At 47.8% G+C, this 24,447-nt stretch overlaps 1 protein-coding gene across 2 annotated transcripts in view; it reads left to right on the forward strand.

Moving 5' to 3' along the window:
• The first annotated feature begins 6,931 nt into the window (after positions 1 to 6,931).
• Positions 6,932 to 24,447, forward strand: part of Plekha2 (pleckstrin homology domain containing A2) — a 57,069-nt gene continuing 39,553 nt past the window's right edge. The window contains exons 1-2 of one of the 2 annotated variants that reach the window (XM_038328427.1): positions 6,932 to 7,066; positions 20,588 to 20,751. In XM_038328427.1, coding sequence (XP_038184355.1) covers positions 20,611 to 20,751 — 141 coding nt within the window. In that variant the 5' untranslated portion in view covers positions 6,932 to 7,066; positions 20,588 to 20,610. Of the gene's footprint in view, positions 7,067 to 7,297; positions 7,432 to 20,587; positions 20,752 to 24,447 lie in introns of those variants that run through there. The other variant, XM_038328428.1, reaches the window with a different exon arrangement.

Raw genomic sequence — 24,447 nt, forward strand, 5'->3', positions numbered from 1 at the left:
GGGCCCTTTCTCCCTTCTTGGCATGGTTCTGGGCCCCCTTCCCCTTCTTAGCTTGGTTCTGAGATGGTAGAACACATGACTCAATCTCTGGGTTGTGGGTTTGGGCCCCAGGTTGGGCGCCAGATGAAGACAGACACTTAAAAGAAATCCCACACTACCTCAGAATTGAGTATAGTAGAGGGTTATTTATTTAGGGTTAGACTCACAGATCCCAGTCCTCTACTCGAACAGGGAAACAGCAACTGAATCCGGCAGCTGGAAGATAGCTTTATATCAGCATTTATAGTATAAGAGGCCACGCCCAAGTGGCGGGTAACTTAAAGGCTACTGGTGGTAGGAATTCCTACAACACAGACATGGAGTCAAACCCTTGCATGTTGACACTGGTTATTAAATGATCACCAGCTATGGGATTGTTTCTTGTTTCTTTCTGATTGTGTCCTGTTGAGGAATATTATTTGAAAGTGTGTTGCTTTTGTTTATGCCTTGGCTCAGCACTGTGTGGCCCTGTAGTGCCCTGTCTCCTAGCTGTTCCCACCAAACTCCTCCTTGCCCCTGAGTGATGACCAACAATTGTCAACAAGATGGGATTTTTGAGTCACCATGGAAACAAAGGTCTGGGCATGTGGGTGAAGGACTTTCTAGATTGGGCCGGTGGAGTGGCACCATTCCATGGGCTGTGCACCATTCCATGAATGTGGTCCCAGGCTGAATAGAAAGGAGCCAGTGAGCTGAGCGCAAACATTCACCCCTCTGCTTTGACTGCGGGTGCAGTGTGACAGGCCTCTAGTTCAGGCTTCCGGGACCTCCCTCCCAACCTCTCTCCTTTGCTTCCTTCATGTGCTTTTGGTAGGCATTTTCTCACAGCCTCCAATAGGGTAACTCCTGTGTTTCCTTCGAACCGTTCAGTGCACTCCCCACTGGAGTCTGTGCACCAATATTTTCGTCTTTGATCATTCTCTCTGTGTGTATAGGCATTACACTAATATGTGCATGTGTGTTTCTGAATATATGAGCATGTGGAGGCCACAGGTTGATGTCAAGTGTCTTCGTCAATCAGTTTTCACCTCCCCCACTGCCCTTAAAGGGTTTATTATAGAACATGGGGTTTCCTGATTCAGGTAGACTGTGGGCCAGAGAGCCTCAGGGCTCCTCCTGTCTCCAAATCCCCAGGGCTGGGATCATAGGCACATACTGTTCTGTCCAGTTTTACTAACTTGGGTCCTCACGCTTGCAAGCACATCACTAACTGAGCTATTTTCTCAGCCTGTGTTTCATCATTTTTGATCCCAAATTCTCTTCTCTCTCTCGATGGCTTTTCATCACCTTTGTACGTGCCATCCTTCAAGGACTTCTCAGGGTCCTGTTTCCTTAGTATCCCCATCCATACCTGGCTCTTCATCTCCCTCAAATCCCTCCCCCACTCTGTGTGCCTCTGTCTGTTACTCTGTGTGCCTGTCTGTTACTCTGTGTGCCTCGGTCTGTTACTCTGTGTGCCTCTGTCTGTTACTCTGTGTGCCTGTCTGTTACTCTGTGTGCCTGTCTGTTACTCTGTGTGCCTGTCTGTTACTCTGTGTGCCTGTCTGTTACTCTGTGTGCCTGTCTGTTACTCTGTATGCCTGTCTGTTACTCTGTGTGCCTGTCTGTTACTCTGTGTGCCTCTGTCTGTTACTTTGTGTGCCTCTGTCTGTTACTCTGTGTGCCTCTGTCTGTTACTCTGTGTGCCTCTGTCTGTTACCCTAACTCCTTCCCTGTAACAGTCCCTCCCTACTCAAGGGGGTGCCTCTGAGGATTGCAATGTGATTTTGCATCTCATAGAACTTTTAAATTCTTTTAAAACTTATTTATTTATAAAAATGTGTGCGCATTAGTGTTTTGCCTGCCTGGATATCTGTGTGAGGGTGCCAGATCCCCTGGAACTGGAGGTAACAGACAGTTATGTGTGAGCCGCCATGTGAGTGCTGAGAATTGAACCCAGGAAATAGTCAGTGCTCTTAACCATAGAGCCACATCTCCGGTCCCAACTTTTCTTAAAACTTAACTATTGTTCTTTTGATAACTAGATACACACATGCATTTCTGCAAAAAAAAATAAAATAAGCATGGGCTAGAGAGTGAGCTCAGTGAAGGCAAGCGTTTGCTGCCTAAGCATGAGGACTGGAGTTTGGATCTCCAGGACCCACAGAAGAGCTGGGTAGGCACTGTGCCCTAATAATAAACCACCACTTGGGAGCAGAGACGAGGGATTCCTGGGGCAAGCTTCTTTATTTAGACTAGCTGAATCAGCAAACTCAGGATTCAGTGAGACATGGTGGTGCCTGAGTAAATGAAAAATAGAGAATGACCAAGAGATGTGCAATCTCTGGTTTCCACAGACAAGCACATATATACACATACACACACATACACCCATGCATGTGTGCCAACACACAGGTCAATGCACACAACCCTAAAAACACTGCAGAATGTATATCTTAGAAGTGAAATCCAGTTATAGCCCCTCTGCTTGCTCAAAGAGAACCATGATTAAGAATTCAGAATAAGGGCTGGAGAGATGGTTCAGTGGTTAAGAGCACTAACTGCTCTTCCAGAGGACCCAGGTTCAATTCCCAGCAACCACATGGCAGTGAACAACTGTAACTTTAAGATCTGACATCCTCACACAGGTGCACATGCAGGCAAAATACCAATGCATATAAAATAAAAATAAATTATTAAAAAAATTTGGAATAAATAATTCACATTTATATTTTGTATTGCATATACAGCATTGTAATGTTTTAAAATAGGATTTGTTCTTTTCCCTTCCCTCTCTCCTCCCCCTCCCTCTAGCTCTTCCTTTGCTCCTCTGAGCTGAACCCTGGGGCTTCCTGATGCTTTCTTAGTAGGTGCTGTACCACTGAATCATGCTCTCAACCTGCAGGCATAGGTTGCTCATTCATTCCTGGCTTCCCAGACCCAAAATAATAACACAGAAGCTGTATTAATTAAAACACTGCTTGGCCAATCACTTTGGCGTCTTGTTAGCTAGCTCTTATATCTTAAATTAACCCATTTCCATTATTATATATTTTACTATGAGACTCGTGGCTTATCGGTAAGGTTCCAGTGTCTCCTTCGGCAGTTACATGGCATCTCTTTGACTCCGCCTTCTTTTTTCCTCTATCTCTGCTTGGAATTCTCACCTTGCTGTATTCTGCACTTCAATAGGCCCAAAGCAGCTTCTTTATTAACCAATGGTAACAAAGCACATTCACAGCATACAGAGGGGAATCCCACATCACCAACTGAACTGTATTCTTTCTTGGTCAGGGCACAGTATAAGAATGTACTTATACACATAGAATAAAAATAATTAGCTTGGTGGTGGTGGTGCATGGCTTTAATCCCAGTACTCAGGAGGCAGAGGCAGGCAGATCTCTGTGAGTTCGAGGACAGCCTGGTCTACAAGAGCTAGTTCCAGGTCAGGCTCCAAAACTACAGAGAAACCCTGACTCGAAAAACAACAAAACAAAACAAAACAAATGTACACATGCACCAGTGTTGATGTGTCCTAGCCCTTAAATGATTTCCAATTCTTCCCATGGTGAGCAATGCTGCAGTGAGAATATGCCCATAGACACATTTGCATATGCACATCTTTGTATCCTATGGTGCCATCACTTCCTTTAGGACATGCCCTTCAATATATCATTGTAGATGAGATGGAGATATTATGACTAGAACTGAGGGGAGGAGTCTTGTGTTCCGTCCTGAGGCCTTTATAAGGTCCATGCCATCAGTGTAGCTCAGGGGAAGGAGGGCAGACACTGGCATCAGGCTGCTGGGCTCCATACCCAGGCTTCATCTTTGTGTTGTAGTAGCCAGTTCTGCAACTCCAAATAGGAAAATAATGGTTCCTGGCACTCAGCGTCATTGTAAGACCTGAATTGGGGACTATGTGTCAAGCATTTAACAGTGTATCCCTAAAAAGGAGAAAATAGAATGTGTATAGGAAACAAAATAACTGGCTTGAAACCTGAGCAGAATAATAATAGTTTAAGTAATCTTAGAATTGTATGGTGCAATTACTTAATGGCACTTTACTAATAAAATAATAGTTACCTAGAAAAATGGTCTCTGAATCTTGGAGGAACACTATGTGGTCTGGGAGCAGTTTATCTCTGGGCAAAACAGTTTTGAAGAAGACCAAGTGAATTGACTTTGGTCTCATCAAGTGGCCCCAGCTGCAGCTCAGAACCTTAGTAATAGGGACCTCTGAGGGCAAAGACTAATACAGCTCCCTGGAGGTAACGCTGGCTCGCCACTTGATGTCATTAGCTCCCCCAGTTCACCAGCTTTGAAAATAGAAAGCACATGATGAAATAGCCCTGTTAAACATGGGGCTGCTTTGATTCTTAGGTTCTGACTAGATATCCCCATTTTCAGGGCAAGTTTCTCTGTTGGAAGACCTAGCAGAAGTTAAGCCCTGAAACTGCTAACTAGCTGCGACACTTTAAACACATTTTGGAACTTTATGTTGTTCTGATCCAGTGAGGGTACCAAAATAGTTTACGTAAAAGATCGTCTTTGATGTCCCCTTCCCTATGGGTAAGACTCACATTGGTGGGTTATTGCAGAGAGCCAAAGTTAATGCCAATGAGTTTATCAAGAAAGGCCAAGCATGTGAGAAGCTGCATACAAAAGCCTCTGCCATGTGACTTCCCTCATGCGAAATGTCCCATAGATGTAGACTTGATGGAAAGCAAGCTAGTGATTACCCAAGGCTGGGAGAAGGGAGGAGAGGATGCTCCGCGGTCACCTTTAGAGACGATGAAAAGTGTCTGGAACTGAACCGTGGTGACAAGTGTGCCATATGCCACTGAATGTCACCACGTGTGCACCTTAAATTGATTACAACGGTGTAATTCCCGGTATATGTATTTTATGAGAGACAGACACAGAGATGGACTCTAGAGAGTTTAGTTTTGTTCGGTAATACTTGTTAGAGCAGGCAGAAGGGACCATCCGAGAAGCCTGGGAAACCCAGGATGATGGAACTGGATTCAGCGCAGAAAGTATCTAACCCCTGCCAGGGACGGAGGCAGCACTAATGGGGCTGCCAGTGAGGACCCTGCTCCAGTACCCAGTCTCGCCCTTCCTCGGAGAGTAAACTGCTTCTTAGGCTCACTCAAAACTTAGCCAGTGAGAATCCCTGCCTGTCACAGAAGCTCTTCTGGCTCTCTGAAATATTGAAGGTAGATTCCTCGCGCCATCTCGAAGGGTACAGGCTCCCACCTCGTCTGTGGAGGAAATTGAGGCCTTTGGCTTCCTCCCTCCCAGGCCGTCAATACAGTAGTTAGTGCTCAGAAGATATTTGTGGGTCTGTGACGGGTGAGTCAGGCAGGCCCCACAGGAGCAGTTTAATGGGTTTTAATAGGAACCATACCATGAAATCTGATGCTTGCGCCGCGCTGCTGCTAAGCCATCGTTCCTGTGGGATTTTTCGGGCAGCACTCACTCAGCAAATCCGACCCAAGCTGACGACTTCTAGTACGAATTCACCCCCAACCCCCAAAGAGTTATGCTCCTTTTACGGTAAAAATGACCATCTCGTTATAAAAAAGAAAAGAAAAGAAAAGAAAAGACATATACACACGCACCACAACGCACCTTTGCGTTGGAAAGAAACACTTTGCAAGAATTGACTCACTAACCCAGATGTAGAAACTGAGGCACTGAGCGAGTCACAGATCACAAGCTGCCTAGGGGAAGGGAACCGGCTGGGATTTACCCAGCTTGGGGGTAAGGCTGCCTGAAGCCCATGTGCAGGGCACCAGACCTCTACGAATGCGCAAAATTGACGTTGATGTTTATTTCAAGGGAAATGGCTCCCCCCTCAACTTTGTGTCTTTTCCTTCCTCATTCAGAGCAGAGTGTTCTAAAGCAAACGTCTTTTTTCACACCTGAGCGAACTGGGCGGCTTATTTTCGCTTTGGCAATCAAAATAGAAGAGGAAGCGCCTGCGGTTTCATCACCGGAGCTTTCGGGGCGTGTGCTGCTGGCTGTCCCGCCTTCCTCCCGGCTCACCTGGCTGTGGCCCTCGCCCCCCAGGTTTTGGTACCGGCTGCCTTGTTCTACACAGCTCTGCTGTGGGCTGGCCTTTGCTCCCGACCCGCGAATCCAGGCCTGGTCCTGCAGACCCTCCCGGGGCGAATTTCACGATGCTCCCTCCCAGGACTCTTTGGACCCGTGGGGCTGACATCAGCATCCCCCAGAAGCCGCATCCCTCCGTGCCCAGTCCCTGGGCGAATCCACTATATTTAGGTTTCGGATGTTGTCCGCCTGACTTTACTTATATTTAAATATCTATGTCCCCAAGAGGAAGGCCTGTGTCAGACCGGACAGACCTGCCCTCTACTGACTGGGGACCCAGAGCATGTTACCTAACATCTCAGAGTCTCGGTTTCCTCATCTGGCATGGGACTGATACCTATGGGTTGCTGTGTGGCTGCAGGGTGAGGGAGCAGGAGTTCTGTCCTGTCACCCTAGGCCGAACCTATCAAATCCAGGCTTCTGTTTTCCACTGAGCTCCAAGCTCCGAGAAGGGCCGGGCAAGCCGGGTCAGAGCGCCCGTAGCCCGCTGGGATTCCCGGGCACACTGAAGATCACAGGGCTATGTGCTCCTCTCTCCACCCCTAACCCCAACGCCCCCTCGCCCTCTGGGGCCACCACCGGCTGGGCGGGTTGCGCCCTGCGGAGTAGGTTCGGGAAGTGCTGGTCCTGCACCCCAGCGCGGACACCTGCTGCGACAGGGCCACATTCACCCCCCCTTCTACCCCCTCTGCCGTCCCCGCGCGCGGTCCCCGCACCCCTCTCCTCCCCCAGAGGCCTGCGGAGCATTGTACTCACATCCGGGGCTGGGTTTTGCTTTAATGCGAAACGTAATTAACCCGGAAAAAAGATTCGAGACGGCGTGGAGGACAGCAGAGGGTGGGGGAAAAGAGAACGGCAGGACGGGCGGGGAGCCGCAGCCCCGAGGCGCAGAGCCCTGGGACCCGATGCGACCCTTGCTGCGCACAGCGCGGTGAGTCGGGTGGAAAGGCGCAAGGGCCGGGCCACTGGCCGAGAGGAGTGGGGCGCGCGGGCTTGGTGGCGCCAGTCCGGGTGGTGCACGGCGACCGGAGGTGGCCCGAAGCTGGCGACCTCCCTAGCTCCCAGGAAAACCCCGAGGGCAGCCCCTCCTCCGAGATCTGGCTCCTCCAGGGTGACCAAGGTCGCCACCGCCAGGGGTCGGGCTGTGGGGTGGGGCGTGTGGGGGCGGTGTCCTGCGGAGCTGTATTTTCTCACGTTTGCAGAGGCGAAACTTCTCCCTGGTTCTAGCGCCGGGGTAGTAGCCCCGCAAGAACTGCCCAGGCAGCGGGTAGGGAAGGAGCACAGAGAACATCCCAGGCAAGTCCCTCTAGCACGAGTTGGGTGCTAGAGTCTCTTCCTTCTCCTTCTCCCTCATTTTTTAACTTGGCGGGCCTAGAATGATCCCCCCCCCCCCCCCGGGGAACCTCCTCCTTTCGTTTGGTCCCGCCACGGGCTTCTGGCATTCCTGGCAATGGAGGTGACTTGGTGGAAAACGCAGGTCGGTGCCAGGTTAGGTAACCCTTTCGAGGGGAAGCTTGCTTTTTCTGTCTTCTTCAGCGTCCTCGCTTGCCTGTTCTGCTCAGTCTCAGAGACTATGTTGTTAAATTATTTAAAAGGAAAAAGAAAAAGAAAAAGAGAGGAGGGACGAGGCTAGGTCGTGTGGGAAGAAAAAAAGTATCAGGACATTCCCAGGGCACCTTGTTCGCTTCTACCCAAGGCAGTCGTGCCCCAAGTCTTTCACCTTAAAAGCTTCCTTCCTTGAGCATCTTCCCATTGTAACTCCTGTCCTGGTTAGGACTCAGTTTTTAAGGGGCGTATAAATACTAGAGGAGGACCGGGGCAGTGGGGGGAAGGGTCCTCTGAACCAGCAGTGGCTCCTGGGGGGCACTTTGCTTTGCAGTTGGGGCAGAAGTTCCAAGTCGTCCACCCTCCCCCGTTCTTTGTTGTCTACCTCCCTCCGAGAGGAAGGACAGAGTTTTCAGCAACAGCTAAGCAAGTGACGCTGGAAAGGGTAGGAGTTTTATCTTCATCCTGGTCGCATCTATTGACTTGTTTGGGTTCTAAGAACGAAGTGAGGAGCGGTGAGCGAGAAGCTCAACCCCATCTTTAGGGAGCGGGCAGAAGACTAGTGGAGATCCCTGGCTGTGCAGAGCCCCTAAACTACCAAGCTGGAGGCCCTGGTGTTTGGAGAGACCAGAGGACGGTTTGTATGCAGCGCAATCGTCATGGCAGATCTTAGCTTCCCTTAGGTGCTGCCTGAGTCAGGGTTCTAGCGAGAGTAACGTTTGCTGAGCAAATGAATGAAAGCTATAGCTGAGAGCAAACGGAGGAACGGTAGGACGTCAAACCGAGTCACCGGGCTTTCCACTAGCTGTTGTCTTTCGACTGAGAGTCCTTTGGCTGTATTTGCAAACTTCTTTTAGAGAGTGTGGAATTCCTAGTGGAGTTTTAGCTGCCTGACTGTGGATCCTTACCCACCTCATAGCTTGCGAGTTTGCCCAAACGGCCTGCTGTTTGGTGAAGGGTGACTGCAAACCCTTCTCTTCCCTTACATTAGCGCTTGCTGCTTCTCTCTTCTGCGTAAGGAAGTAGGGCCTGCAATCTTCCTCACGTCATCATGGTGAGCTGAACATGTTCTCTTTAGCTTGGTATTTTCCTGGGGTGGGGTGGGGGGAGACACAGAATCAATCCGGAACACACACGGGGCTACTGAAGAAGTGAACCTGCAATTGTGGGAAAGGGGCGGCAGGATGGACCTCAATGACAGAGAGCTTGCCTTGCACCCCCCCCCCCCCCAGCCCCAGAGTGGGTGGGCGAGGAAAACCAGTGTTAGCTGCTCAGTCAAGCCCGGGGAGAGCATCACTGCCTTCCTCCCAGGTGTGTGCTGAAAGTGCCGGACACTAGACAGACAAAACAGCAGGAGCGCGACACCTCTTTGATTTCCTGTCGTGCTGTCCTGCAGGTGCACAGCTGGGCAATGCCCCTGTTGTAGGCTTGAATGGCTCAGATTTAACTTGACATAAACCACAGCTTTGGGGTCTCAGAAAGCAACAAGGCTTTCTTTATCCTGTCCTCTCTAAGGGCTTGGTTGCTAGGACTTCGGGCTGGCTGCTGTGCTGCTCTTGGTGAGCTCTCTTTACCCTGCTTTCACTTTCTTGTCTGTCTTGGTGAGCTGGACGGCACTCAGCAATCTAATCTGCTCGACTTTGGAAAGGAAGGAAGCTGAACAAACATTACAGGGTGACAGCCTGTGAGGGGAGAGAAACCCTAGCCCCGCCCAGCACAAGACCATTACCCAGAGAGAATTGGACGAACTGGGAAGATGGGACAACTAAGGAAGAAAGACGCTGTCCCTTGGGGAATTGTATTTGGAAGACCTTTGATCCAATTTTGCCTCCCAGAACCGCTCGAGTTCGAAACATGCGTTCCCACTTAACACACAGGATTAAACAACAGCACTTGCCTGGTATTTACTGGTTAAGAATTTCTGATGCATTATTTAATTCTCAGGACGATTGTCTCTATTTCAAATGAGGAAACCGGGCTAGAAGAGTTTAGCGGTTTGTCCATGTTTGGACCCAGGTTCTCCTGACTCTAAACCCTTCTAAAACTTCCTTTGACTTGTGGATGGGTAACTGAAGTCAGCTCTATTCTTTTTTTGTGGTCATTTTTTTTTGCAAAAGTTTAAAAATATACATATTGATCATTGTCACCTGCTTATCCGCCTTGCCACACCCAGCCCTTCTTCCTTCCCTAAACCTAGAGACAAGGTTTAAACAGACACACCTAGGCCCTGGTGTACACTTTGCAGAAGGGCAAGAGAGGAGACAGAATGACACTTCCTTCTTATTTGCAGTCCCTAAGAAGCTGTAGGGGGAAACCCCCGCAGGCGGCCTGTTTCTTGGTGTCTCCGGAGTTGGGGGCTTTCAGGTCTTGAGCACTGTGGAGCTCAGTTTCTCTGGGCTATTTATATCCCAGATGTGGCTGCCTGCCTGCTCCATTACCTTCCGGGAAGGTGACCTGGTGTGTCTTCCTTTCTTGCCTACTGCCCTACGGACTTCATTTTCTCCCAACAGCGAGAAAAGAGAGGTCATGAAGGTTTAAAGTAGCCCATTGGTTCTGCCTCCTTTTGTCTTCCTTCCAATACGCCTTTCCTTTAAAATTTGCTTCTTGACTCTGTCTTCCTCCTCCCCCAAATCCTGGGATCTAGTGGAGTTTGGGCTGTCTCAGGGTCAGGGAGGCGGCACCCTTTTTGAACCTCCCCATTCCTGAAAATGTTTGCATTCCTCACCCAGGCTTCCGCTGGGGACCCTCTGGGGACGCGGGACTCGGTACATTCCCTTCTCTCTAGGGTCATTCCTCCTCTGTCCTCAGTAGTTTTGCAGTGGTCACAGGAGCAAATTCCAAAGGCGAGGACACCGAAGCCGGATTCTGGAAACTCGTGCCCCCACACTTCCCAGGCTCTGCTCTTTGGCCGGGCTCAGGGGTGAGCTCCGGAGTACTGCGTGCTCTCATTTTTCACAGGGCAGTTAGCGTGGTCGAGGCTTTGCAGATATGTGGGCACCCTGCACGCGGAGCAGGCTTGAACTCTGCGGTTGCAGAGACTGCTCTTACCTCCACACCCAGGTCGCGTCTGAGACCTCTGAGGTCATTTCCTATGCACTTTCTTCTCTTGTGAGGTTAGCAGATTCGCGGCATGTCACCCTCTGATGCTGTGGCTGTCCTTCCGTCTTCTGCTCTTGGAGGGCAACAAGGGAGGACAAATCAAGAAGCACCATCTTGCCTCTTACTAGGTCATAATTCTAAAAAGTTCCTGCCTTATCAACATGGACTAATGTGAAAGAAAATCTCTAAATATGAACAAAAAAGAATCTTTAAAAAAATTCTTACAAAGAAAAAATTCTTACTAAACTCCTTTTCAGTTTACATGTGTGTGTATTTATGCATCCGTGTGTATACATGCTCAAGGAGGGCAGGAGAGGCTATTGGTCCGTGTAGCTGGAGATGCAGATGGTTGTGAGCTACCCAATGTGGGTGCTGGGAATCAAACTCCCATCTTCTGCCAGAGCAGCAAGTACTCTTAACTGATGATCCATCTCTCTAGCTCCAAACGATTGTTTTTGAACTGGGATTATGGTATATTATTGTGTAGGTTTATTTTGTAAGGTGGGCAATACTGTTTAAGGCATGATTTCTGTTACTATTTTATCTATTCCCACACATACCAGACTAGTCTAGCAAATAAATTCCCCCATGTTGCAAACCACATTAACTACCTCTAGAATCAAAGAGCTGATACAGGAAGATGCCAACATTTTCTGCCTTTTTAAATGGGGGGGGGGCAATGTATATGTTAGGCAAGTATTCTATAACTTAGCTACACTCTGACCCAAACTATAACTCTCTCTCTCTCTCTCTCTCTCTCTCTCTCTCTCTCTCTCATTTCATTTATGACATGTTTTCATCAAATCCAGCCTCTATTCCCTTCTCTTCGGTACCTCTCCATGTCCCTCAACTTCATTACAATCGCCCCCTCCCCCACATCTACACTGAATACTTAGTGCTGCCTGCACACACATGAGCGTAGATCATGTACGGAGCATGGCTTAGTCATCTGTCGTGGCTCAGCTAGGGGTGGGACTTCATAAACCCTCCTCTGTCAATGCTGGGATTTTAGCCGGCTTGATTTCATGCAGGTCTTCGGCGTGTAGTCATGGCCACCGTGAGTTCACGTGTCTAGTGGATACAGCTATGCCCAACAGATGTTTCAAGGCAAATGTCTATTACCTCTGGCTCTGACAGTCCTTTATTCCCCCACTGCCATGACAATCTCTGAGCCTTTGAGAGAGGGGGTAGAATATAGAGAACCCATTTAGAACTGAGCTAGGTCCTTTTTCCTTTTAGAAATTTATTTTTATTTTATGTGCATTGGTGTTTTGGTTCCATGTACGTCTTTGTAATAGTGTTGAGTCCCCTGGAACTGGAGTTACAGACAGTTGTGAGCTGCCGTGTGGGTGCTGGAAATTGAACTTGGGTCCACTGGAAGAACAGTCAGTGCTCTTAACCACTGAGTCATCTTTCCAGCCCTGAGCATTCTAGGTTCTTATCTGATGAGAGTTAAGATGCATTAACCTACGGGTATAAAAACAAGAACTTGGGAGGGGAGCAGTTTAATTCTGTGTCCATTTAACAGAATACTATTAGGTTCTCCCCTAGGGCCTAGGACCTAAGCAGTCATGAGTCTTTTGGTCAAGTTAACAGTGTCAGGCTTGAGTTCTGTCTTGTAGAGCAGGCTTTAAATCCAACCAGAAAGAGGTAATTACTCCCATAACAGTTGTGCCAGTATTGCCCGAGTAGGCACATCTTGCCAGGCCAGACATTGCTGTAGCTAGTAGGGTTCAGAGCTAAGTAAGATCGCTGAACACTTTTCCCTTCCTCTAGCATACACAGAACCCTTTGGCACTATGAAGTTTAGCCAGTAAGGGACGAAGCTTCCAGGTCAGTACAAGCCTGATTTCTTCACATTCTATGACTCAAGCGCATGATATCATTAGCCACAGGGTTGAACTATCAAGTTCTGGAGGATAGCAAAAAGCATTGGCCATGACCTGTAGTGTTTAGGAGCCTATGGGACCTCATTGACCAAAAACTCAAAAAGAGGTAACCCACACCTGTTTTTTTTATTTGCTCCATTATGGTGTTTGAGAGAGGCCTTAACTATCTTCCTGTTATAGGGATGTTCTATTTGTGTGTGTGTGTGTGTGTGTGTGTGTGTGTGTGTGTGTGTGTTTTAGGAAACTTCTCTAGTTCTGACCAAGCTGCACCTTGCATCATCTGATAGCTCTGCAGTTTGTTTCTTTTGAGACAATGTCTCATGTAGCCCAGGCTTGCCTCAAAGTCAAGATATAGTTGAGGATGAATTTCTGATCTTCCTGCCTCCACTTCCTGAGTGCTGGGATTACAAGGATGACCTGCCATGCCCGGTTCCTGCTAGGCAAGCCCTTGACCAACTGAGCAACATCCCCAGCTCTCTGTAGATTTTTATTTAAAATATTAAATTGTCTGTCCATCTTTTCTTTTATCCATCATATCCAGCTGAATATTTAATATTAAATATTTAATCTAATATCTAATTATTTAATTTATATATTTATTGTTTATATTATTCATATCGCTATTTAATATTTATTATTTAATTTTAATATCTAGTTATTTAGTATTTAATTAAATATTTTTAGATGTATTTCTGTGTATGAATGTTTTGCTTATGTGCGTGTACGTGCACCGTGTATGTGCCTGTGGATTTCACTGGAGCGAGGATTATGGGTGGTTGTGAGTGGCCATGTCAGTACTAATAATTGAAACTAGATACCCTGCAAGAGCAACACGTTTTCTTAACCACTGAGTAATCCTTCTTGCTCCTTTTTATTTTATTTTAAAATTTACTTATTTATTAGCCAGCTTGGCTCCAAACTTTTGCATTTCAGGCCTCGGTCTCTAGAGTAGATATGACCACAGGTGACATCGTGTCTGGTTAGATTTTTATGTCATTATATTTTTGGCTTTTTGAGGCATGGCCTCATGCAGCCCAGGCTGCCCTCAAACTTACTATGTAGCTGAGGATGACCTTGGTTTTCCAGCCTCTACCTCCAAGTACTGGGATGATAGGCATGTACCACTATGTCCGGGGTAGTCATTTATTTGTTATTATTATATTATTATTATTGTAACGTGTGTGTATGCATGTGTGCAAGTGTATGTTTGGAGGTGAGAGGACAATCTCAGGCATCGACATTCTTCAGGTGCCCTCCATTGTGTTTGAGGCAGAGTCTCTCACTGGCCTAGAACTTGCCAAGTACCCTACGCTAGCCTGCCAGTGAGAGCCTAGGCGTCCTCCTGTGTCCACTCACCAGAGCTGTGATTCCAAATGAACGCCACCACACCCGGGTGTTACCTGGTTCTCCTAACTGCAGGCCACCAGAAGCACAACCTCTCTTTCCTGTTAAAACTTTGGAAAGGGCTGGGTAGAGTTCTGTGTGGAGATTGAGCTCAAGTGCTCACTGCTTGCGAGAGAAGCTCTGTTGCCCACTAAGGCATTCCCTCTACTGTTCCCATGTCCCGTGTGTGTGTGTGTGTGTGTGTGTGTGTGTGTGTGTGTGTGCGCGTGCGCGCGCGTGCGTGCGTGCGTGCGTGTGCGCACGCCCCCTTGCACAGACCAAAGGTCAACACGAATGCCGTTCCTCAGGAACCGGCCATCTTGGATTTATTTGTAATGTGTATTCATTTTTATGTTTCATTTGCATATTTGTCTGGTTGCCAGAAATCCACAGTGGGTTTCTTCCTCTCCTGTTCTCCACCTTATTTTATTGTTTTTTAGCTCTGGAGCCTAGAGCTCACTGTTTCAGTTAAACTGCCTGGCCAGCGAGTTCCTACTATATAAGCGAGTCTGCCTTCAATCCCAGTGCTTGGGTTACAGATATGTGTGTAACCCTGCACATCTGTAGTTTGTGCAGAAGTGCACATCTGTAACCCCGTAACAGTTAGAGTTACAGATGTGCACCTCTGTACAAGCTCTACATGGGTGCTGGGGACCCCAGGTCCTCATGTTTCCCCAGCAAAGTGCTTTACCTACTGAGAGATGTTTGCAGCTCTGCCTTCTTTTGGGAGAGTGGGTCTCTCACTGGGACCTGGAACTCACTCATTAGGTTAGGTTGGCTGGTCAGGGAGCCTTGGGGATCTGCCTGCTCCTCTTTGCTGTTGCTGGCAGTAGAGGTTCACACCTCTACACCCAGAATTTCAGGTTTAGGTGATTGAACATGCTTGCTCCATAAGGACTTTACTGTCTGAGCCGTCTCCTCAGCTCTCTTCCAGGTTTTAACAACGAAAAGTCATCATGTTTCTGGTGGCTTTTCGGTGATGTTGCTGTTTTGAGTTAAGCCCAGTTTGGCAGGGACCTCATGGCAATCCTCCTGTTTTAGCCTCCCAAGTGCTGGGATTGCAGTCATGAGCCACCATGCCTGACTTCCCTAGGGGCTTTTATGAGGATTTCCAGTTCCTTTCTTCAGAACACTGGGCACGTATGGATCAGATATTGCAACAAAGACATAGGCTGTAGTGTTTGGTTAGACCCCAGGACATGGTTCCTCTTAAGATGAACCTCTAAGAGTCTTTGGCAGCAGGAAGCAAGAAACCCCCAAAGGATGGAGGGAGGGTACCCTTATAGCAGGTGTCTGTCTTTGAACCATCAAGATGCTGGTTTCTTAGACTGGGGTCAATGAAGCACTAAAAAGTTGCAAGAGATTACAACTTTCCGTTGAGATTGCATTTTAATTGAGGTTGTGTTTATGCACAACAACTATAGTGGACTGAGGAACTCAACTGCTGCTGGTGGCTATGTCTGGGGAATTAGCTAACTTTCTCCTCTGTGAATAAGTTAGCACATATTTACTACAGAAAGGAAAGAAAACTATGCAAGAGTCCCCTGTATTGTGGTTAATAACTGTTAATATTTTGGTGACTATAAACCTAGTCTAAAAAATCTGCATATAGGAATAAGTTTGACCACGCAATTGATGCAACATTTTATATCTTTGAAAAACTCGCTATGATGGGTTTCTAAAGTCCCTCTACTATATATTGACTTAGAGTACTCTCTCTCTCTCTCTCTCTCTCTCTCTCTCTTTCTCCCTCTCTCTCTCTTACACACACACACACACACACACACACAGGCACACATACACACACAAGCATACCCCAGAAGAAATTACTTATAGTCAGTGATTTTTTTTAAACAATTGTACAATATTTAATATACTTGAGTGTCTCCGAATTATGACTTGATCATTGAGTTATTTGGAACATTTTCAAGTTTTTATTATAAATTTGATTGCAATTGTCATCTTTCTACTTCACATAATAAATAATTTGGATGGCATCCTGAAACTAGAATGATTTGGTCAAAGGGCAAGAACAGTTTTAGCTGTCTTGTTGGCATTCTGCCAAACTACTTTTCAGGAAGGTCATCCTCTTGTCCCAGTTGTCTAAGGATCCTAGGACCCCCACCCCAACCTGCCCAAGAAAGTGAAACCTGCTTTGAGCAGAGGCTTTAGCCTCATGGTGCCTCTGTCTCCCACCCAGTGCGTGGTCTACTCTACTCTTGTAAGGGCTCCCATCTGTCTCCATCAGGATGTAGGCCTATTGAAATTCAGTTTTCTGGGTTTGCGCATTCAGTGGTTGAAGAAAATATATTTGGGATAGGAGCCCTCCAGGGGCCTCTCATTACAACGTAGAATGGGAAAGTGGGCAGCCTTGGACATTAACAAGTGTTTCTCATTGCCTAGTAAATCCTGGTCAGGAATTCCAGCTGAATGACTAGTTAGCCCACTCCCTGCTACCGGTTATTAGGTAATTTCAGACAACTAACTTTTTCTAAGTTTAATTTTTTTTCTTTTGTAAATTTAGGGTCTCACTGCATAGTCCTGACTGGCCTGGAATTACATAGACCAGGCTTGTCTTATACTCACAGAGATTGTCCTGCCTCTGCCTGCCAACTTAATGTAATTTATTTTCATTTACAGCAATGCTTAGAACTTAAATTCTACCTAGGACATCTGAATCATCATGAAACTTCCTGCTCAGGTAGCCTGATGCCCTGGAGGCTGAGATGTGTGTGTGTGTGTGTGTGTCTGTATGTGAGTGAAAGTTTAAAATACATGAAATAAGTAACAAATTTGAACACTCACCCTTCACCAGTCATCACTGTACCATGTCAAACTAGGAACAGTTTCACGTAGTGAGAACTTAATGCATGTAAGAGTATGGCCAGGCATGGGCTTGTAGGCCTTCGATCCCAGCAGAGGCCCGGGAAATCTCCGTGAATTCGATACCAGTATGGTTTTCATAGTGAGTTCCAGCCCTTGTCTAGAAAAAAAGCAAGTGAGTTAATGATTCATTGCAACAGATATTTTTAGAAAGTAATTTTATCGTAGGTCTCAGTGATGGCAACAGAGCATACAGCTAGCTTCTAACCACATACCTTTAAAATTTTGTTTTTACTTTATGTGTACTGAAACGTGTTTCGCCTGTATGTGTGCACTGTGTGGTGCCTGATGCCCAGACAGTTGCGAGCTGCCATAGTTGTGTTGGGAACTGAACCCAGGCCCTCGGCAAGAGTGGAAGTGCTCTTGACCATAGACCATCTCTCCATTCCCATGGCATCATCTTTAACAGATGCTCTTCTCCGTGCCAAAGGAAAAAAATGCACAAAATAGGAAGTTTTGGTATTATTTATAATATCAAAAAGCTGGCTCCTGGACTTAGTTGTTTAGTACTAGAGCTATGATTAAGTAAGTCATACGCAGTCAATGTATTAATGTTCTGGAACCATTAAAACCAGTGTTGGTGAACAAATCGCGTAGTCATAACATTTCCATATTGTGCCCGTTCTCCTGTGGATCTGCTGCCTCCCTCCCACAGACTTGATGAGCTGTGTGACTAAGCTGTGTTAGGTCCTCTGAGGACCGCCCCCCCACATATACATATAAACACACACACACACACACACAGAGTTCAGTCTGGATGCTGGAGTTCTACTTCAATCTTTCCTTTTGGCGCATGACAGTTCCACACTGTCATACATGCACCCTGGAAGTCCCTCAATAGAGGGAAGGTTCTGGACAAAGAGGCCCTTCTCCCAGCCGCTATCTTGAGGAAGAAGCAGAATCTGGCCAATCCTGCAGGCTGGAAAGGGGAACTTTGAAAGCCAGCATTCGTGGACACTGGGTTGCCCAGCTGGCTCCGGGGCCAGTCAGCTTTGTTCTCCCAGATAGCCGGATGTGTTCTCTTTGTCGTTACACTGGGCACGGTGGCACAGGCGTGCCATCCGAGCACTAGGGAGGCTGAGGCAGGAGTACCACCATGAGTTAGAGGCCAGCTAGAGGCCAGCTTGGGCTACATGAAGCGAGCCAGGGCTGCACAGGGAAACCCTGTTTCAGATGGAAGTGGGGAGAGATTTCCCTGGAGTAGCCAGAGTCCTGTGACCTCTGGAATTTCTGCTTCTGGAACTGGGTTGGCGTCCAGGGAATTTGCCTAGATTTTTGGGGGTTGGGGGTTGGGGAGATGGTTTGTTGTCTCCCCTCCTTCCCTGAAAGTTCTGTATCTTTCCATGCACAGTGCCTTTGTCTTTCTCCTCAAAGCCCCTGCTCCTTGAACAGCCATTTCTTCTCCCAGGCATTCACGGCCTCTGTCCTGCCCATGACCCAGCGTGTGCTAGATAAGTCCCCAAAGCATCTCCTAACCTTTGGCTTTTTCCATTTCTCTGAACTCAAAACTTGCTCCACTTTGAGACGGGAGCTGGGTAACACCTCTAAGCAGGTGATGTGGCTTTGCTCGGGGTGCCCCTCCTCCACCCCTCTGTGACCTTCCCTTCTGCTACAAAGTTAGCTTCCTTTTCAGAACCCCTCCTTCCTATGTCTTTTCCTTCTTCTCACCTCCTCTTCTACTTCCCTTTTAGCTTCGCTGTGTTGCTCTATCTTGACTGTTTCTGCTGTCTGTTTTATTCTCTGGCCCTGCACTCCTTCTGAGTTGCTGTGAGCTCTCGAGGCGGCTGCAGCTTCTGTCCCTGTTCGGAATCCCGCCAGCACATGCCCGAACCCTGGGGTTCACTGGTGTCTGCGCGTGTGCATGTGAATGTATGTGACACTCATTTCTTGGGGGGACCCTCTCGATACCACAGGCTCCTTGGAATGGGAGAGACTACACTACCCCAGTTGTCAAACAAGCCTGGCCTGGAAATGTGTCCCATTGCTTCATGGGACTTGTCCCCTCTGGGCTTGGAAAGCTAGGGTAATAGATTCTCTGAGTCAGTGTTGGCTCATAGGGTCCCTTCATCAGCCATGTCACACTTTTGCTTGGCTGCAGGGCCTCAGGCCCAGGCCATGGTGAATCCTGCTCTGTTGATGTAGTCAGGGCTCAGTGGTTGGATGTTATCTGGCTTTGGGGAACTGAGGGCGATATGGTGCTTTGTGGCCCTTTAGGGCTTCCGTCCTTAGTACTTCCTCCCAGTGCATGAATGCAGGCCAGGTGTCTTGGCTGTTTCTCTCCTCTGGGGGCTTGGGGACTCTCCCTCTCCTGTAGGCTCTTAGAGTACATTCTGGAGAGATGAAGTGGCCAGGACGAGTGGCTATTGTCATGTTGCCAAAGGCCTTGCTCTGGACTCAGGGAAGGTGCTCAGGTTTTGGGACTTGCTTTTACTGCTTTCTGTTTATTCCCGGCACAGAACTGAGATGGCTCCAGCCAGGTGAGGCTTTTCCAGGTCCTGAGATACAACTGGCTTCACCCTCTTCCTCACCAGCCCCCTTCTGCCTCCCACGCAGGGTGATGTGGGCACAGCCCAGGAATGCGTCCTGCTGATCTGCAAAATCAAATCTGTAGGCATTTGGTAGCTGTGGGAGTCTCGGCTCAGGTTGTCATGGCAAAGCCCACAGCCTGAGGGCTTAAACAATGGAAATTGATTTTCTCACTGTCTGGAGGCCAGAAGCAGAAGATCAAGGGACGTTTTAGGCCTTTCTCTTTCGCTAGACGGCTGTCTTCTCATTTCTGGGACCATTGGGTTCCAAATGTCATCTTCAAAGAAGTGGTATCAATGGACCAGGGCTAAATAGTTGCTAAATACGTGTTAAATACGTGCTAACTACTTCTTTAAAGACCCTGTCTGTGGCTGGGTGTGGTTGTGCATACCTATAATTTCAGCAGTTTAGCAGGCTGAGGCATCAGGATTATGAGTTTGAGGATAGCCTGGGATAGCCTGGACTATACAGAGCGAGACCCTGTTTCAAAACAGAAAACAAAAAGCCAAAACCCTGTTTCCAAATTCAGTCATATTTTGAGATATGGAGGTTAGGACTTCGGCATGTGAATCCTTACGGGGCATGACTGAGTCACCACGGCAGAGGGGCATCAGCAGCAAGGAGGACTAAGGGGTGTGACTTTGCCAAGAGGCTCCAGGAGCCCATTACAGTGGCATTGTGTAATGACTGATGGCCAGAAAGGGCTTCTTGAATACCTCATGATTATTATATAATCACATAATATATGTTTATATATTATATAATTATAACTTAACTCATGATTATTCCCACTTCACAGATGTGGAAGCTGAGGTACAGAATGACTAGGAAGTAATTAATGATGACCCAGGAAGAATCCTGACTAAATTGAGGCTCTGGATGCATGCACACACACAGTAGGGCCTCAGGAAAATGTGCTGAGTCAGTTCTAATGGGTTTCATTAACAGTCATCAAAAATGACAGCTCAGAGTTGGTAGACGATTCCAGGGTCCAGTAGGGCAGACGTTTGGTGCCTAGGGAAGGAAGGTGGCAGCAAGGTGAGTCAAAGCAGGGACAGGTGAGACTCATCCAGACTCTCAGAGCCCGTCTTAACCCGCTTCTCACCAGCATTTCTCTCGTTGTGCAGGGTAATGTGAGCAGAGCCCAGGAATGCCTTATGTGGATCGGCAGAACCGAATCTGTGGGTTTCTGGATATCGAGGACAATGAGAACAGTGGCAAGTTCCTGCGGAGGTACTTTATCCTGGACACCCAGGCCAACTGCCTCCTCTGGTACATGGACAATCCCCAGGTGAGAAGCCAGGTGGGAAGGGGTCAGGATGGCTGCCTCACCTTCTGCCACATCTGGGAGGAGCACTGGGGGTGGGGGAGGGGTTGGGTTTCTTTCAAAGACTTTGTGTCTGGAGCCGATTAAACAAAGTGAGAGATGAGCGAGAGACCACTCAACACATACCTACATGCACACCCCAAGAGTACTCTCTCTAGAGTGGCCATATTGCTCAGTGGTGTGTGCACTCTTAGCATAATCCCGAGTAGGGGGCATTAGGTGGGAGAATGAAGAGAGAGGGAGAGGAGAGCTGAGGAGCAGACCTGGAGGCAGGGCAGTCTCTTAGCCCTAGATCTGTGTCTTTCTCATCTACAAGAATTTAACACTTGGCACAAGTCGGGCAGAGCCTCCCAGTGCCCAGGCGTGAATCGCTTCCTCTCGCCTCTCGGGGCTGTGGCCTGCTGACTGCTCCTGCTCTTCCAGTTTGGGGTTCCTCCCCAGCAGAGAATGTGATCTGGCTCCCTGAGTCGGACAATGCCAGACTTCTTGGTCTCCTGAATCAGGGAAGTCATGGAGTCTTGGGTTGACAGTAGTGACAGTCTAGGTCACCTGGTGTCTTTCTCATGCTACCAAGGAGAAAACTTGAGTCCTGGACATGGCAATCTACTTTGGGCAAGAAGAAATGATCAATTTAATGCACGTGGAGGCCAGGCACAGAGCTGGGGAATCAAGGTTTTGTTTTGAGACGGGGATGTACATGTAGCCTTCCTGGCCAGGAATTCACTGTGGCCCCAAACTTGAAGATCCACCTGCCTCTGCCTCTGAGCGCTGGGATTAAAGATGTGTACCACGATGTCTGTCCTGACCACCTAAGCTGTATTGCTCTGTCTTGGCAGGGGTGGGGGCTGGGTGACTGGAAGCAATCCTTCTTTGAGAACCTGGAGCTTTTTCTTTTTCCACGGAGTGCTGCCAAGTGCTTCCTTCCCACTGGTCCATAGCACTCTGGTGGGAAGTGAGGCATTGTCCCCGGGCAGCGTGATGACAGGGTGTGGCTGTGTGTAGATGGGCATGAACGTCGAGGGTGGGATTTGGGTCTGTTCGAGGGCTGAAGAGGATAGTGTTAATGTTGGGGATTACATGTGTGCTTTCAGATGGGAGGCGGAGGGTCGATAAGATGGCTCAGTGGGTAAAGGTGCTTGTTGCTAAGCCTGTGACCTCTGAGTTCAACTCCTCAAGATCCACATGGTGGAAAGAGAGAAGCAAGTCCTTGCAAGTTGGGCTCTGACTGCCAGTGTTTGGGTACACACGTGCACACGTGTGTGCATATATATACCACACCCTGTATGTGAACAAAACTAATGCTTTAGAAAAAGACATGAGGTGGAAAAGCCATGTGACTCTCAAGGCCATTATCCACATACTAACCTTCTGGAGGTCTTCACTGTTTGTGTTGCGGATTTGAGAGTTGAGTAAAAACCATAATAGATCCAGAAAACTATCCATCCCAGGGTAGCCTCCCTTCCTTTCTGCCTTGGAGGTCTCAGGTTGTAATCTTCCTGAGTTACCAGTGTAAACTTATGACCCAAACCTGGGGAACTGATGTCTTCCCATGGAAGAAGAAGAGATCAGCAGGGGAGGGTCTTAGCTGTGAGAGTCAGTTCAGAACACTTTCCTTCTTCAGTTCTTGTGTTAATTGTCAGTCACATTCATGGCCAAGCAACCTCTCCAGATTTCAGAATGGTGTTTTGGTAAAGTGTGAAAGGAAATGGCATTCATGAACATTTATCACCATGCTAGCACAATTCACTGGGATGTTTTTTGTTTTTTTTTGTTTTTGTTTGAGACAGGGTTTCTCCGTGTATCTCTGGCTTGTTCTGGAATTCACTTTCGTAGACCAGGCTGGCCTTGAGCTCACAGAAATCCACCTGCCTCTTGCCTTCTGAGTGTTTAGGATTAAAAGCCACGTGCCACCATGCCCTGCTTTTGCTGGGTTTTTGTTTCACTCTGGTGGAATGGATAGGTGCAGACAGTGTTGCTACGAAGGCAAGGGAGGTGGTGTGGAGCAGAAGTCTGCCCAGGGTTAAATAAAAAGACCGCAGAACTGGGGCTATAGACTTGTCAATCTGACTCCCAGACCCCTGCCATTGCTGTTCACAATAAGACAGTAACCTTGGGTAGCTTTGAGAGGAAGAAAAACCTGTAAGTGAAGTTTCTCGTTAAGAAAGAGAGTGGAGGATACAGCCTGGGAGGTGGCAGAGGGCAGAGCTTGTGTGCTCAAGCTAATCTACAGTGTGTGGGGTTGGATGAATGTATACTTCCTGCATAAAGGAATGAATAGAAGCCGGAAAAGGGGCAGTGAATGAGGCTGTCAGAGGAAGTGTGTGTGTGGGGGGGTGTTAATGTTGCCCTTCTGGGAGTAGGGACAGAACCCGAATCTAGTACCACCTACAACCTGGGGCTCCCTGAGAATATTGGTCTGTTCTTGTGAAGGGTCACTTTGAGGACTGTGCTTGGGTAATTGGATATCTTTCTTTTTATAGGGAAAGGGGATTATGACGTGGTAGGATAATGATTTAACAAGCATCAATGAACAAGTTTTCGGACTCCAGGTGTCTCTGATCATTGCCTGTTTGAACCTTTGAGTAGCTGATGTTGATCAGCCTTTCTCTGCCACTGTTGCCTTCTTGCTGTTGCCACTATTCTCAGTCTGTTTGCTAAGGGCTCACCACACACCAGCCATCATGGGTAGTCTTCTGTGTATCTCATTAAATCTCCTGACTAATCCTGAGCCCTTGGAACCGAAATCTGTTCCTGTTGACCAGGCTGGAAATATAGAGCTGGGGGAAGGAGTGTGTGAGGCTGGATTCATCATAATCGTTCACTTCTGCCCCCTCTCTCTCCTTCTGATAGTTTTTCCGAGCTCCTGTAGATGTGGGGAGGTGAATTCAACATCTCTCTGCCCTCTAGGGAGCTTCAAATTGAAGACAATAGAAATGGCATGAGTAAATCCCACAGCAACCGATGATCTTGGCCCCTCAGGACATGCTGGTTGCCAGTACCTGGATGCTGACCAGGGTTTTGGTTGGAGGAAAGGGGCCTTAGTTTTCCATTTCTGCTGTCTGTCAAGGAAGACAAAACGCTCATTAGAAGGTGGAACCTCGTGTGGAAAGTTCTCAGGTCTGGCTGATGAGAGGTCAGGGCTGCAACGTTGGCTCCTCTACTTAGCTTGTTGGTGTCTTAAGCAAGTCCTTTCTATTCTGAAGCTTAGTGACTTTACCCAACACGTGTTTACTAAACTTACCCAGTGTGTTAGATGCCTACGTAGGTGCAGAGGCACCACTGTGAGCAAGACAGACGGGGCACCATAGACCACCTCCCTCTGTGGGTAGAGAGGGTAGAGAGGTAGGGGACCACATAGAACGGGGTAGAGAGAGTTGTGAACCATCCCTTCATGGGGGAAGTGGCACTAGGTTATCATCTTTTATTTTTTTTAAGAGTTGGGTTTTTTTTTTTTTTTGACAGTACCTCATACTATGTAGCCTAAGCTGGACTTGAACTGACCACCCTCTTGTTTCCATGTCCTGAGTTTGAAGATTGTGAGCATATACCATCATACCCGATTGTGCTGGGCCATGTTAGAATGGTTGTTACTCTATGTCATTCAGTCTTGTGGAGTATTTGTGGGTTCTGACATGTTTTTATGTACAAAGTCTCATTTAA

This window comes from Arvicola amphibius, chromosome 4 (assembly GCF_903992535.2).
Source record: "Arvicola amphibius chromosome 4, mArvAmp1.2, whole genome shotgun sequence".
Classification (NCBI taxonomy): domain Eukaryota; kingdom Metazoa; phylum Chordata; class Mammalia; order Rodentia; family Cricetidae; genus Arvicola; species Arvicola amphibius.